Below are 16,731 nucleotides of genomic sequence, written 5' to 3' on the forward strand. Positions count from 1 at the left end.
CCCCCCCCCGAGAAGTTGAAATTGACTGATTGATTGAACCTTTTTTTTTTTTGCACACGGCAGCGGAGGCCTAAAGTGAAAAGGTTTTATAAAACCCAGCTGAAGGCCTAGGACTGGGGCGACGGCGCACGTGCCCACAGAGAGGGCTCTGAGTGCCACCTCTGGCACCCGTGCCATAGGTTCGCCACCACTGCTCTAAGTTATTGTTTTCTTCTAAAAGTGACGTGTTTCCATCAGTCTTCCTCTTTAGGTTCATATATAGTGTTGTTTTTTATGGAAGCTGTTTGTTCCCTACTGTGTTCAATTTGGATAGATTGGTTTTCTTCTTTAGGTTTGTTTTTTTTCGAAGCTGTTCGCTTCTTATTGGGTTTAATTTTAGTGTAGTGTTCTTGTTCTCCCTGTGGTTTACTTAAATCCTGCCAATGGGAAGAGGAAATGGCAAAATCCAGGATAATTGGAAGTAGGTTATTCAAACATTGCCAATTAGTGACCACAAAAATTATACATCTTAAGATGGGTGATCATGTCTTGAACACAGCGATTGTAAGAGCTAGGCAGGAAGTTGGATTATATACTCTTAATACATTTTAGCAATTATAATCAAATGTATGGGGCTCTGAAATTCATCCAGTGGTGGGATTCAGCCGGTTCGTACCAGTTCGGGAGAACCAGTAGCTAAATTTACCTGAATTCAGAGAACCGGCTGGCTTTTGGAAGTCCAGTCTAGGCCTTGGAGGTCTCCCAGGCCTAGAACAGCCCATCGGAAGTGCGTTGATGCCACGTCTGCATCACATAATAGAACCAGTTGTTCAAATATTTGAATTCCACCACTGAATTCATCCATACTTAAGTGCCATTTCCATGCAGTTTCCCTGGGCTACACTTATTGAAGGGCAAGGATTTTAAGTGCAATGAAATTGTTTTCTACTTATTTTTATTTAAGTAGGTCTGCAGTCTTGGAATCTTATGCATTGGTCGGGATTTCTTTGCAGGACAACACATTCTAAACTGTTACTCTTCTTTGTTACATGTGCAGCAAGGGTTGAAAAAGCATATTTCCATAGATATGCAATTAAGATTTGTGTTTTTTTCTTTTTCTTTTATTTGCATTCATTTTTATATTTTTAATTGTAATCTAGGATAAAATTAATGTCCAGAATAAATTGGACCTTAACCATGCATTTTTGCTCTCAAAAGACACGAAGATGCAATCAACTTACCAAGAGAGACATGAGGAATTGCACAAAAGCATGTGCGTATTCAGGGACATATTTCTTGCACTATAGAAATTAACAAAAAAAGACCAACTTGAATAATACTCAAAGATTAACCCATGCGATAATAATCAATACATTATTTGTGAGCAGCTCAGTTAATTCCATTCTGGCTCCTCATTGAGATATTCCTCATCCATTGTTACCAAGGTATGTTTCCCCTGTTAAGGGAAATGCTAAGTGAATTACCTCATCTGCCATGTGGGTCCCCAAACCTTCACACTTCTGCTTGGCATAATCCTCCAAAGTCTGCATAAGGAAGGGGCTGTTCTTCAAGATTTCGTGTATTTCTATAGCCACCATCTTGCATTCATGACAGAGATCTCCATTACTCTGCCAGAACTAAAGATAACAGAGGAGAACACAGGATTAACATACCTACTAATTTGTGTGGCCAAAGCTTATCTCATAAAGGAGGTTTCTGCGGAAAGGGTTTACATTACCACCTCCAGAAACACAGTTGAGTTGGGATGAATAATTTTACCAGACGGTAGAAATAATATCAACCTTGAGTGTTAGCTACACCCCTCAAAGGCATTTGGTGATCCCAAAATACTGCCTCCCATCCACCTATGTGAAATGCTGAAGCTCCCACAAGAAATAAATAAAGTAGGCATGAATAATTTCTAATTGGATACTTTCCCAAATTCTCAGCTACCATAGGAATTGCCCATTTCATCTGGCTGGCGCCAGGCTAACGGAAACTAATTCCTGCAAATAGCTTGTGCTTACATCTTTACTCATTTTGGAGACGAGACAGATGATACGAGAGAATGTTGAGTTGAAGCCTTTTCACCTTTATATAAGAGTCTCAGAGAACTTTATCTGAAGGAGCCAGCCCTTAGAAGTCAAATGAAGATTGGTTCAGGTATCCCAAGCCTCTTAAGCTAGAATGGAAAGCCCCTCCCGCCATTTCTCTGAGATCTTTCTGTCCTGTCCTGGTTGAATGTTTGACTGGAGGGGACCAATCATCCCAGCTGTTTCCTCACCCAAGGCTCTGTTTGGGGTTTATCTTGACTGAAGAGAAGAGGCACATTAGCTATGAAGGGAGACAGCATGTCACGAAGCTCTGTTATTTCAGGCCATTCTTCTGATTTTAGTTGGTTCTGAAACTTCAGCGCTCTGTCAGGACTCTGTGGCTGATTGCAGAGTAGAAAAGCACAACACACAATTTCAGGTCTATCCTAAAAAAAGCCAAAGAGAGAAACAGTTTCACAAAAGGATCTTCCCAGTCTTTAAAATACAGGAAGTCCTCGTCTTACGAGCACAACTGAGCCCAAATTGTATGTTGTTAAGTGAGACATTTGTTAAGTGAGTTTTGCCCCATTTAACGACTTTTCTTGCCACAGTTGTTAAGTGAATAACTGCAGTTGATAAATTAGTAACCTGGTTGTTGAGTGAATGTGGCTTCCCCATTGACTTTGCTCATCAGAAGGTTGTAAAAGGGGATCACATGACCCCAGGACACAGCAACGGTAATAAATATGAACCAGCTGCCAAGCATCTGAATTTTGATCACATGATTCTGGGGACGCTACAAAGGTTGTAACTCTGAAAAATGGTCATAAGTCACATTTTTCAGTGCTGTTGTAACTTTGAACGTTCACTAAACAAACTGTTGTAAGTCGAGGATTGCCTGTAAAACACTGTGTTCCAGCTCAAAATTTAGCAGTCTTATAGACATCTTGTTCATTTCTCAAAAGAAACGTTTGGTTTATGGACCAAATAAGTACTATTTAGCTTCAAAAACTTATGAATCAGTTTCCATTTCTATTTCTTATGACCTCGTCATCATTGTGTTTCCCCCCCCCCTGTATTTTACCATTAGAAATCTATATCAAGGACTGTTTGCAAACCAGCTAGGAAATATTTCATTTCATTACATGTGAAATCTTTGCTTTTTTCCCAATAGTTATTAAACAATATGAAAAAGATGAAAGCTAACACAAGCTTTAAAAAGTAAAACAAATAGAACAGTGATGGCGAACCTTTTAGAGACCGAGTGCCCAAACCGCAACCCAAAACCCACTTACCGTATTTATTGCAAAGGCCACATCAGCATTGTGGTGCCCTCATGGGGGGGGGGGGGCAGGGAGGCACCTCTGACGCCGCCTCTGGCACACAAAAACCGGGGACGCAAAAATGGGCCACCGTGCTGCAAGGTGCAAAAATGGCCGTGCCATGGGGTGCAGATACAAGGCGCTGCACCATGCAAGAATGGGGGAGGGCTAGTGAGTATCATGCAGGTACTAGCCCCGCCCCATTTGCAGCACGTGTATGCTCGTGGCTCCATGCACGCATGCATGCATGTAAAATGCTTCCCCCTCCCTTTTCTTCCAGTCCACCAATCAACAATGGTTGGTGACCTCTGCTCTACCACCTCTACTCGCAAGTCAACCGCTTCACCTCCTTTATGCTGGGCGGGGCTCCTGCTCCGGGCAGCAGTGGTGGCCTGATGCACCTGCTGCTGGTGAGGGTGGCGCATGTGCCAACAGAGAAGGCTCTGAGTGCCGCCTCTGGCACGCATGCCATAGGTTCGCCACCACTGAAATAGAATGTGCAGAAAAGAAAAAACAATAAAAAGAAAAATAGAAAAGAAAAAATAATATAGTAAAGAAAAAGAAAAGAAATATGTAAATAAGTAACTTCTCCTTTTTCATAACTATTATAAACAATTTTAATAACTTATCACCTGCCTCTAAGTTCCCATATCTTATCTGTTAGTTATACACAACTATAAACAAAATTTTAAAGCTTTGTCATTCAGTCCTGGTCAGCAAAAGTCCATTAAGAGTTATGAGAGATATCTATTTTAACCTTGATCCAGTAAACCAACTTTTGTTTCTTTCCTTTATTTCTAACACTCATGGTCTTTAATCCCTTCAGATAATATCCAAGAACTCAAAATCCACTATAGGAAACTTATCTAAGTCACTCTTCTGATTTTTAATTTGTGTGTCCCTTTTACAATATCAGTTGATACTCAGAATATCACTTTTTTCCAAATCATGCTTTTAACCTCATTTTTAAATACACATTCAAATCAATTTCAGTCTTGACCAGTAGAATTTGTTCCTCTTCCATAACACCATTAACCCCCAATCTAACTAAAATGGCAGATATTCTTAAAATTAACTTCTGACTCCATTGTTCGTAAATATCTTTCAATACATCCAATGTTAAAGTATTTTATCCATTCTTGTTAATAACTCAAATTAAAGTGTTCTTCTCCTTTCTGGTTCCCTCTGGTGTCCAGCCTTCAAAGTCGCATCCTATTATAACTATTTTCCAAATTCAAAAAAAAACCAAACCAGCTGTTTCCCATGGGCAGGATTCTTATAATCAATTTCAAAATCTCATTTCAAATCTATTCTAGACTCATAGCCCATTTATTACTCTCCAGAAACAGCACTCTAATCACTCTTTTGCCATTGGTTCCCCCCAAAATATATTTTTTCTAAATCCTTAAACTCACATTTAAAACATTTTTTGCTAAGGATTGAAGGAAACTCAGCCAGTGAAGCCTAAAACTCGCCTTTCCAAAGGTGCTTAAAATTTCAAAAGCAGTAAACAAGTAATTCCAAAAACTATTAAGAAAGAAGGCTCAGCTCAACTTTATATGGGCTGCGTTATGTCTGTGAGCTAAATTGAAATCCCTAGCCTCCCACTCACTTGTTGGCTCACTAACCAACAGCAAAAGCTTGGGTTCCTGAAGTCTATTCACAAGGAATACATGAAGGCAATCTCACAATCTCTCCTTTCTCCAGAGATTTAGCAGGTGAGGATCCACCTTCCAGCTCCCTATCTCTTCTACCATGTCTTCCCCACTTCTTCAGGGACATCTAGCTCACCACATGTGAAGTTTTTGAATGGAGATAGAACATTTTTCCCTTCCCCCCCAAATAAAAGGTAATCTGATATCATTCTTACTTATTGCATTGTGTATGCTAATTACATGGGTATTACCAGTCAAATGGGTTTTGTAGGTTTTTGTAGCAGTTCAAAAGCCTGGAAAACCAGTTTGATCAGATCAGATATGAAAGGGAGGTGGTTTTGGTGACTTTCAAATGCTTTAAAAAAATTATCTCCAAACTTGACTGCAGAATTTTAATTTTAATAAAATATTTATTCTGCTCAAAACAATCAACTCCTATTTAAACACACACATACCAGTCAAATGTATTTCTATAAAAAGAGGTCACCTTTTAAAATCACTAAAACATTCAACTAAAATAATCCTGTAAACTGTTCTAGTTGGAGGACATCTAAGGGTAGCATGCACAATCATGAAACAGAATCATATTTTGAAATAAATAGAGTGACATTCAGTTCTTAGAGTACAGATGCATCACCATTTAGATTTTTTGCTATCAAAGTCTCAGGAAAAAGGCAAAGATCTGGAAAATCATGAGTCTGGAATTTGCTGTGACTTGTGATCTCAGTCCTTCAACAGGACATACGTTCCTGGATATCATCACTCCTACCAAGAGCACACAAACTCTAGTCCTCTAGAACAGGGCTTTTCAACCTTTCCACAGATTGTACCACTTTTAGGACATGACAATATTTGAGTACCACCAGTGCTTAGCAATGTGTCAAAAACCTGATGACTAAAAAAAAGGGGGGGATTTGGGGTTTTACTGATTAGATTCATTTGTTGTTATAGAAATGGCTAGTTTATAATATTATGGAAAAGTAAAAAGTTGAGGTTCAATGTTAATGCTTCCTTCTACTGCAACAGAGGAAGTCTGTTCTTTTTCCCTTCTCCCCCTCACTTTTTCCCCCTTTTTCCTCCCCACGGTGTCCTACTATTTGCTTTTGTATTTTTGTATTTTATTCTATAATCTAATAAAATATTACAAACTGTAGAAAAGAAGGAAAAAAGTACCAGTTTTAATTTCTTTGGTGGCTGTTCCTTTGCTGAATTACTTTCCCTTTGCACTGACAAACGTATGATGAATTTATCCATGTTTATTAATATGCACCACTACCAGCTAGTTCAGGGGTCTTCAAACTTGGCACTGTTAAGACTTGTGGACTTCAACTCCCAGAATTCCTCAGCCCTCAAGGCTGGTTGAAGAATTCTGGGAGTTGAAGTCCACAGATCTTAAAGTTGCTAAGTTTGTAGACTCCTGAGCTAGCTGGTTGGCCCTTCTTCCTCTCTCCCTTCTGAGCATTTTCCACAGTGTAGTAAGAACGCATCCCCCCAATCCCTTCCCTGTACCCTTAAAGACGCAGGAATCAAGTGCAAAGCAAGAAAGGCTCACAAAATAAGCCTCGGGTTTTTTCCTCTTTAAGCTGCCTCAGTGTCACAATGTTGCAATCCTAGACTGAAAGGCTCTGGCAATTGCGAAAAGCTTTAGCTTTAATTTACCTTCAAAGAAAACTTTCTAAAAGCCATAGAGTAGACAGACTCAATTAAAGGGGGGTAAAACTAATTTCATTTGTTTAAAGGGATTAAACCTTTCCTGTTGTCTTTTTTTCCCCTTCCCCGACCTAAACCACCACCTTTTATAGCCTCTCCTCTCCTCCCCCTCCTTTTTCTTCAGTTCACCTCCAGCTCCAAGCTGCTTCTGGAAGCGCCAATCAGTTGAAGCCAATCAGCTGGAGCCCTGCTGGCTCCTGGGGCTTCTGCTGAGCCCAGACAGTCATGCAGCTGCAGCTGTCTCTCCCTCAGGCTTGGGTTGCTTAGGCTCATTCCCCTCCCCTACTACACTTGGCTAGCAGTCGCGTACCACCTGCCACGTGGCAAAGTACCACAGATGGTACCCGTACCACCGGTTGAAAAGCCCTGCTCTAGAAGTTATTGAGTCACTCATAGCAGAAGCACTAGAAGGCAAGACAAGAAACAATGAATGGAGCTAGTCAAGGAGAGAAGCAACCTAGAACTAAGGAGAAACTTCCTAACAGAGAGAACAATTAACCAGTGAAACAGTTTGCCTTCAGAAGTTGTGGGTGCTTCATCACTGGAGGCTTTCAAGAAGAGACTGGACAGCCACTTGTCTGAAATGGTACAGGGTCTCCTGCGTGAGCAGGGGGTGGGGCTATATGACCTCCAAGGTCCCTTCCAATTCTGTCATTCTTTTACTTAGATCCAATCAGCACAGTAAGTGATTTTAGGGCCCAGACTTGAACAATAGGTCCTATTTAATGTGGAGAAAAGCTAGGTTTTACACTTAGGCAGGAAAAACCAAAGGTACAAGTACAGATTACGCAAAATCTGGCTCAAAAACAGTAACTGTGAGAGGGACCTTGGAGTCCTAGTGGACAATCACTTAAACATGAGCCAGCAGTGTGCAGCAGCAGTCAAAGCAGCTAATACAATCCTTGGTTGTATAAACAAAGTCATATAATCAAAATCACGTGAAGTATTAGTACCGCTTTATAAAGCCTTAATAAGACCACATCTGGAATACTGCATCCAGTTTTGATCACCATATTGCAAAAAAGATGTTGAGACTTTGGAAAAAGTGCAAAGAAGAACAACTACGATAAGACGATTAAAGGCCTGGAGACTAAAACATATGAAGAACGGCTGCAGGATTTGGGTTTGGCTAGTCTAGAGAAAAGAAGGACTAGGGGAGACATGATAACAGTATCTCAGTATTTGAGAGGTTGCCACAAAGAGGAGGGGGGTCAACTTATTTTCCAAAGCAACTGCAGGCAGGACAAGAAACAATGGATGGATACTAATCAAGGAGAGAAGCAATCTGGAACTAAGGAGAAACCTAACAGTGAGGACATTTAACCAGTGGAACACCTTGCCTTCAGAAATCGTGGCACTCTATCACTGGAGGTTTTTAAGAAGAGACTGGGCTCATCTGAAATGGTATAAGGTCTCCTGCTTGAGCAGGGGATGGGACTAGAAGACCTCCAAGGTTCCTTCCAGCTCTATTCTGATTGATTGATGGGAGTCGAATTCCCCCTTCCTGCTATGATACATTTTGGGGTTTGGGATTAAGGGGATTCATATTATTTTCTGTGGCCAAACAGCTGGGAGTCTGATGACCATTGGCTATTGATCATGATTAATAGTAGACCTCATTTTGGAATACTGTTATCATATCCCCCCTAGTCCTTCTTTTCTCTAGACTAGCCATGCCCAAATCCTGCAACCTTTCTTCATATGTTTTAGTCTCCAGGCCTTTAATCATCTTAGTTGCTCTTCTCTGCACTTTTTATGAAGTCTCAATATCTTTTTTGTAATGTGGTGACCAAAATTAGATGCAGTATTCCATGTGTCATCTTACTAAGGCTTTATGGTGAGCCAACATATTTAAGTGATCGTCCACTAGCACTCCAAGGTCCCTCTCACAGTTATTGTTTTTGATCCAGGTTTCAGCTAATCTGTTATTGTACCTTTGGTTTTTCCTGCGTAAGGATGAAACCTTGCTTTTCTCCACATTAATTTTCATTTTGTTGGATAGGGCCCATTGTTCAAGTCTGTCAAGATCCTTTTAGATACTGAGCTTGTTTTCGAGTGTCACCTATTCCTGCCAGTTTAGTATCATCTGCAAATTTGATGAGTTCCCCTTCAATTCCCTCATCTAAATCATTTATGAAGATATTGAGGAGTACTGGGCCTTAGACGAAACCTTGTGGTACCTCACTGGTTACTTCCCTCCATGTAGATGTAGTAGCATTAAGGACTCATTGAATATGGTTTGTCAACCTGTTACAAATCCATCTGCCATCTATCCCTTTTTCTAGCTTAGCAAGAAGTAGGCTGTGGTCTATTTTGTCGAATGCTTTACTGAAATCTAAGTATACTATGTCCACAGCATTTCACTGGTCTACTAATTTAGCCATTTTATCAAAGAATGAAATAAGATTGGTTTAGTATGATTTGTTTTTAGCAAACCCGTGCTGGCTTCTACTTATAACTTTATTTGTTTCTAGATGTTCACAGATCTGTTTTTTTTATTACCTTTTCCATTATCTTTCCAGTTATTGATGTTAGACCGATTGGTCTATATAGTTTCCTGACTCTAATTTTTTTTCCCTTTTTTGAAGATGACAGCCACATCAGCTCTTTTCCAATCCTCAGGTAGTTTCCCGGTGTTCCAAAATTTTTGAAATTTTCAGTTTATCAGAGAGATCTTTGTCCAACCATGCTAGTTTCAGAGTAACCAGCAACCATGCTGGTTGCAGAGTAAATAATGAGATCAACCATCAGAAAATGGTTGACTTGAATCTGATCTATATCAAAAGTCACAGTTAGAAGCATCAGTATCAACCAACTCCCATAATATTTCCAAAGATAATTTACCTGAACTTGTTTACCAAGCTCTATAATAACGATCACTCCAGTGTCCACCATCTTCTTGCATTTGAGTGACCAGTCCTGGAAGGGAAGATACTGGCATCCACTTTCAAAAAACTTAGCAAGTTTTTCCTAGAAAGAGGAAAAATATAGAGAAGGACATAAGTTATTTTGTTTCGTTTTGTTCTGTTCTGTTTTGTTTCAGATTCTTTATCATTTTCCCAATGGCTACAGCAATCTGTGAAAACAGCATTGGGGGGGTAAGAATGAAAAACTCACTTTGAATAAAGCTAGTTTAGTGCCATAAAGGGATCCTGAGAAGTTCATAGTAATGTTTAAGCCATGGTTAGTTTGATTACTATTTGCTGGTTAGGTCATAGGGGCCTAGTTCACATATCATGCTAACTAAATGATTATTTATAAGCTACATTACTTTAAGTGACACTAAACAAGCCACATTATGGCTTAGTCTGACGTCTAAATTAGAATAATACATCATAATAATACAGCACAGAATATTTCTTTCAAATTTCTTTTAAAAAATTCCTTCATTAATAAATAAATGTCCCTTCTTCCCTCATCTAATACTTTTAGTTACTACAATTCCCAAGCCCAAAGTACTTACATCTGTAGTATTGTCTTGAACAATCTTTGCCATCAAGACTACAATGAGTTTACAAAGAGTGCATTTTAAATTTTTCTGAGGAAAAGAGAAAGAAAAGAGTGTTACTAGAAGAACGTTTGTATTATATTTTAACCCTTTGTTCTCACTAAATTAGTTGTTCCTCTGAAACAAAACTAAGAACTAGTTAGTTGAAGCTGTGGCATTGATTAAAATAAGAATCCTATCCAAATTATTTACAATTTGGTACAATATTGAAAAGAAAGTCTCTACAATGATAGAAAGAAGCAGGGTCATATTTTTGCTTTTCCTGTAAAGAGTAATAAAATGCTGCCATTGTTGCTAGGTCTGATGATATAATTTCTTACTGCCAGAAGAAAGATCATACATTAATTACAACAAAACAAGGATAGTTGGTTGGGGCAACACCTTACATCAGAGGTCCCCAACCTTTTGGGCACCAGGGACCGGTTACGTGGAGAGAGGTTTGGGATAATAATTTGGGATAATACTAATCTGAAAATGTAAGAGATTTTAGTTTGTTTTGTTGTTCATGTAGGGTCTGTTTGTTGCCATTCAGGGTTTTTTAAAAAAGAGTTTTTGCAAGAATTTGGATTGTCTGAATTGTCACAATGGCAGTATATCCATTAAAATATATTTCAATTTCATTATTTGGCCAAACACATTGGAAGCATCTAAAACTCTTGAATTACTATCAGCACTGAAATGTCTTATGAATAAATCCAAACCTATCCTATTTTCTATCTAAATAATTGAAGAGTGAGGTCAAGGTGGATATTAATTATTTGCATGGACATTCCATCTCCTCAAATCGTAGGGCTGGAAGGTCTTCTAATCCAACCCTTGTTCAAGGCATGCGTCTTATATCATCCCAGATAAATGGCTGTCGAGTCTATTTTTGAAAACCTCCAGTGATGAATCATTCACAACTTCTCCTTACTTCTAGGTTGCATCTCTCTTTGACAAGCTCCCACCTATTACTTCTTGTCCTGTCCTCTGATGCCCTAGAGAATAAGTCAATCCCTTCTTCTTTGTGACAGCATCTAAAATACTGAATACAGTTTTCATGTCCCCCATTATCCTTCTCTTCGATAGGCTAGACATATTTAACTCCCTCAACCATTCATCGTACAATTTAGCCTCCAGACGTTGTTGTTCTTCTCTGCACACTTTCCAGGATCTCAACATACTTTTTGTATCATGGTGATACAAAACTGGATGCAATATGTAAATGGTGGATTCTAGAGGTGGATTAGTTCCAACTTGTATGCATAGCATAAGCTTAGCTTAGCTATCAATGAATAGTAAGTTAATGCATTTGAAATAAAAATGGTATTTTTTTAAAAAAAGTGGCTGAAGCTATAAAGGATTCAGTTCTATCTGAATTATATCTTGAAGAGGTCAAAGGAGAAAGACAAATAATAAATTGGGTACAAAGAGATGACTGCCTCTAGGATCATGTTCTCAAACCAGTTTCACTGCAGGTGTCCCAACCAAAATTTCTAGTGGTCTCCCACTTTTCTGAGGTAAAAGTCTCAGAGGTCCAGTTGTCTTAATGGAATATTCCTCCCCCAAAATACAATCAGGTTCTACTTTAGTGGCATTTTGTACACTTCTTAAAACAGAATTATTTAGAAGAGTTTTTGCAATGTGATTGCCCCCATCTATTTATTTATTTCACTTATTGGTTTTATTTTTATTTTTACTACATCTGTTATACATTTAAATGTATGTATATTTGAAGTTCAATTTTATTTTACTATTATACTATGGAAAATATCAAGTAATGAATTGAAAAATATTGTAAGCTGCTAATAGTCATTTGAATACAAAGGACAACATTTATTTATTTATTTATTTATTTATTTGTTTGTTTGTTTGTTTGTTTGTTTATTTATTTATTTATTTATTTATTTAGTGAATGATGCAGTCTTCAATGCATACACAAACACAGATCTAACTATCTGAGGATTTCTGGGAGTTGGTCCACACATCTTAAATTTGCCAGGTTTGAAAAACACTGATCTAGATCTTAGATACAGTGAAATGGAAATGTTGTTAAGAATGAAATGGAAATTTTATTATAGTGTCATGTATACTCACAGGGTTATTAACTTGCAGCATCTGATAGCAGCGCTCCAAACTTCCACACTTCAGAGCTGTAGCAAAATCCTGGCACAATATTGATGGATCCTCGGTACATTCTTTCTGTGATGTCACAGGAGTTCCAGCAGCTGCCCACAAGGAGAAGAGAGGCAATAGATGTCAGATGCTCAACAAAAAAATAGCTTTATCTCATAGTGAAACCAAGTGCTACTTCCAAACATGGATTTCAACCCTACCTGGATATAGATTTGTTCCAGGAAGAAACTTTTAGAACCACAAACATGGCCTCAAAACCTAATTCAGCCATGTAGAAACCACCTGGAGAAAGAAACCCACTTCTAATGCCCACTTGGTGATAGTAACAATACTTAGACTTATATATTGCTTCACAGTGCTTTATGGCCCTCTTTAAGTGGTTTACAGAGTCAGCATATTGCCTCCCAACAATCTGGGTCCTCATTTTACCAACTTTGGAAGGCTGGGTCAACCTTGAGCCACTGAGACTCGAACTGCTGGCAGTCAGCTCAAAACGGGAATAACAATAACTGACTGCATAATGCAGTGTGAAGTGAACACAAGAAAGAAAGAAAAGCACAGACATCCTATGTACTATACAATAAATGATGATCTATAAATAAACACAGAATGTAAAGGCCAGCCAGTCATCTAAAGATCATGGTGGGAACAGGGAGATATACCATAAACTTGTTTTATCATGAATACCAATCAAATCTTGCTTTTTTATAATGGTTTTTATTTTTGTAAGCTGTCTAGAGTAGCCCCTGGTAAGGGGAAAATAAATAGATAGCAAACAAATTTAACAAATAAATCTACTGTAAATAGTCACCTGGCAGAATCCTAGCCACTAATGGTCAGATATTCATGAAGGGTCAACATTAACTGGTTTTAGGGTGTACATGCCAAGTCAGGTATTGTATTATATTTTTTTCAGGTTTGATGGGGATCTATAAACTGTAAGAGATGTTTTAAATTCTAAAGTCCCGTTTGAATAATTTTATTCTTTTATTTTTCAAATGTGTGTCTGTGAGATGAGTTGGGTTGAAAGAGAATGACTGGCTCAAAGTCACCCACCTGGCCTTTATGCTAGAACTCACAATCTTCAGGTTTCCTGGCCAGTACCTGAACCATTACATCAAACTGGCTCTTTTGTTCTTTTAATTCAGCTGCAAAAAAATTCTGAAAAATATCTGCAGCACCACGTGGCACTTTATGAGCAGAAGTGGCTTTATCCACACATACATCTTCCACCCTCTGGAACGAACTACCCCCCGAGATCCGGACGATTCCGGATCTCCTAACCTTCCGCCGCGCCCTCAAGACTTGGCTTTTTCAGCAAGCGGGACTGACCTAGGGTGAATTTTTAAATAGGGACAATTTTAATGATTTTAAACAAGACACAGCTACAAATATTTGGTTTTTAATTGGCTTTTATAGGGAAATGTTTTGTATTGTTTTTAATATGCTGTGAGCCGCCCTGAGTCCCATGGGGGAGAAGGGCGGCATATAAGTTAAAGTTAAATAAATAAATAAATGTGTATTATTATTGCAGAAATAGAAATACAAATATTTGGAAAAATCTGAAGATAGTCCTTTTGCAGCTGCTTACTACAGATTAGTCTAAGAAACAATATATGATAGAAATACTTAATACAGTACAAATGACTTCCAATCAGAGATGAATGGCAGGTATCGGATTTGAACTGTAAAATTCCAGATCACCCCTAGATGGAAGCAGGTTTTCTGTATCACTCTACTGCCATCTAGTGTTCATCTACATACATTCTTCTAGTTCAAAAGCCCACAATGAAGGTTCCCTTGCTTTCCCCTACTCTCCTCATTGCAGCCAGTCTCCCACATCTTCCATAAATGGCCCAGTCCTTCAAGAACATATATAGAAGCAAAAAAAAGGGACTGTAAAAGTTATGGGGAGAGATTAATTCATTGCTGTCATCGACATTCATTGTCATAGTTGGATACAACCCTGTGGTGTTTAAGTAGGTTCTTGCAACATATTACAAACTATTTCCTGAGTATGAAGGAGCTTCTGTCTAGATTCAAAGTTTGGGAGAAGATAGTATAGCATCCCTTTCACAATCTCCATTAATAACAATAGAGCATAACCACATGAAGTGGAAAGACCAAAAGAGATAGTCTGCAGGTGTGCATTTATACTTCCAATCCTATATATCAATGTGTGGTTTTCTACACTGTGGGAATCAGCTGAATCATCATTTTAATTTCCAAAATTCTGCAGGTTTTATATACTGCAGAATATTTACTCTAGAGTTAGACATTTCTATAATAATGTACAGTGTGATTGCTATCTTTTGTCAGTTCAAACTCTGTGAGACATCAATGCAAATACTGCATTTAAAACCTGCAAAAACTAAGCATGTGGGGTTTTTTTCCCCTTATTAGGAGTATAAGCCAGAATAGGAACAGTTGCAACAGCTGAACCTTTCCTGGGAAGATAAATGAATTTTCCCCTCTGATCTACTGTCTCCCAAACAGCGTCATTACTGTAGTTTGTTCGGGTATCCAACTTGGGAAGGGGAGGAGAGGGGAGAGAAGGAAAGGGAAGGGTGGGGAGAAAAAAAGGGGAGGGAAGAAAAGGGAAAGAGGAGGGGGAGGGGAGAGGGGGGAGAGGGGGAGGGAAAATTTCCAATGCTTATGCCACCTTCCCACAAAAAAAAAAACACTCAATGGGGAAACCAACTGGAAGTTAGAAGTCATTTTCACTCGTGATAATTCTGTTTCTTTATTTAGATAAGGAAATATCTCTGAAACGATGACTCATTAGATCATAGGTGATCTAGTGAATACTAAAAGGGGAGGTTCCATGGAACAAATAACTAACTTTGAGGATACGTAACCGGCTGTGCAGCTTATAAAGATATACTTCAACTGTGTATCAACTTTTGGAAGATGCTGACACCAGAAGAGCACAAACAAGATTTTCAAGCTCTAATTATATTTCAGTCTCTTATAGATTCATGCATATTGTACATTAGGACAAAACTTTTGCACAGTGTGCCTTCTTTCCTCTGCTGGCAATTTTCAAAATTAGAATTATGGCAGTGGAAGAAGTTTTAAGAAAATACATTAAAACAAAATAAAACAACATTTGGTTCTATTTAGCAAGTACAGAATGCTGGTTTTGATGGGGAAGGGAGTAACAGATAGAATGACTCCATGCCCAAGGTGTCACCTTGCTAGAAGATTTGATTTGGGCCTACATATCTCTTTAATTATCAAGGGAGAGCAGATACAGAATTATTTTTGTGATTTTGAAAGAACAGAAAGGTCCCAGTTGGGACAATGTACATTCATATCAAATATGGTGAAATGAAAACCATTTCAGAGAAGTATATTATACGGCAGGATTGTTTTGAGAGCAGTAAATGGCCTTTGCAAGAGGCACTTGTGTAAGTTGTGTCTTTTATGCCAAGCTAAAACAGGTTCAACAACAAAACATTTGTTACCTCAGATCCTTATGTATGTCCAAGGCAAATATTCAATTTCTTAAAGAAATTTCAGCAGTGAATAGACAACCCCCCCCCCCCCCCCCCCCCCCNACCCCCCCCCCCCCCCCCCGTTGGACATTAAGCACTAGTTTAACACTGAATGGGCATGGTTAAGAGTATTTGAAAAGTTGTTGAACTTCTCTGAGTACATATACATTCTTTGGGTTCTTAAACATAAAATATGAATCTTTAAATCATGCTATGAGGCCACACACACACACGCACAAACACCCTCATTTATTACAGTTTAAAGCAGGTGGAAAGTGTGGAAGAATGATAAAGGATTGGTTTAGCATAGCATAGCTTTCACATCTGTGTATTAATACAAATTTTCTTGAGATTTGCATATGTAAAATCATGCTCTCAGTGCCTGAAATATCCAATAATATTACCTATACTTTTCAGAGATCACTCTGTATAATCACTCTGCATAAACATTGAACAAGGAATTCATTATCCCATCACTCTTCATTTTATTATCTCTTTGTTACCCTATCATAGCCTCTCTGTATTAACCTATTATCCTCCTACAGTCTCTCTCTATTATCTTAACTCTGGGGTAGACTTTGAATAAGTAATGTAAATTAGTTTCTACGTCACTATCCATTTGTTTTTTTATCTCAAAATCTTTTTTTCATTGATGAAATGCTTTTTCCTTGAAGATTTTCCCTACATAATTCTCCACCCTACTTATCTACACTTACGTGGGTGGTGTTTTCTTTGTCATAACTCCCCAAATCTCTTTTTTTCTAAAGTCTCAACAACCTGAATTATTGAGACATAAGATGCTCTATACCACAATCAGATTGCTTCTGTTATCTGTTTCAAGACTGGTGTGGTTATGATCAGATTGTTCTGTCCAGCTTACAAAATTAATATAGTCAGCTACAAGACATTTAA

General features: G+C 38.4%; 1 protein-coding gene across 1 annotated transcript in view; it reads right to left on the reverse strand.

The window, feature by feature from the left end:
• The window catches only part of LOC114922409 (prosaposin-like), a 27,872-nt gene extending 14,437 nt beyond the window's left edge, over positions 1–13,435 (reverse strand). Inside the window, exons 1-7 of the mRNA XM_029283661.1 lie at positions 13,402–13,435; positions 12,284–12,414; positions 10,163–10,237; positions 9,544–9,669; positions 2,264–2,458; positions 1,464–1,607; positions 1,221–1,280 (exon numbers count right to left, since the gene is read on the reverse strand). Coding sequence (XP_029139494.1) covers positions 1,221–1,280; positions 1,464–1,607; positions 2,264–2,458; positions 9,544–9,669; positions 10,163–10,237; positions 12,284–12,414; positions 13,402–13,435 — 765 coding nt within the window. The remainder of the gene's footprint in view (positions 1–1,220; positions 1,281–1,463; positions 1,608–2,263; positions 2,459–9,543; positions 9,670–10,162; positions 10,238–12,283; positions 12,415–13,401) is intronic.
• Positions 13,436–16,731: the final 3,296 nt, after the last annotated feature.

This window comes from Protobothrops mucrosquamatus, unplaced genomic scaffold (assembly GCF_001527695.2).
Source record: "Protobothrops mucrosquamatus isolate PMUCROS unplaced genomic scaffold, P.Mucros_1.0 scaffold175, whole genome shotgun sequence".
NCBI lineage: Eukaryota > Metazoa > Chordata > Lepidosauria > Squamata > Viperidae > Protobothrops > Protobothrops mucrosquamatus.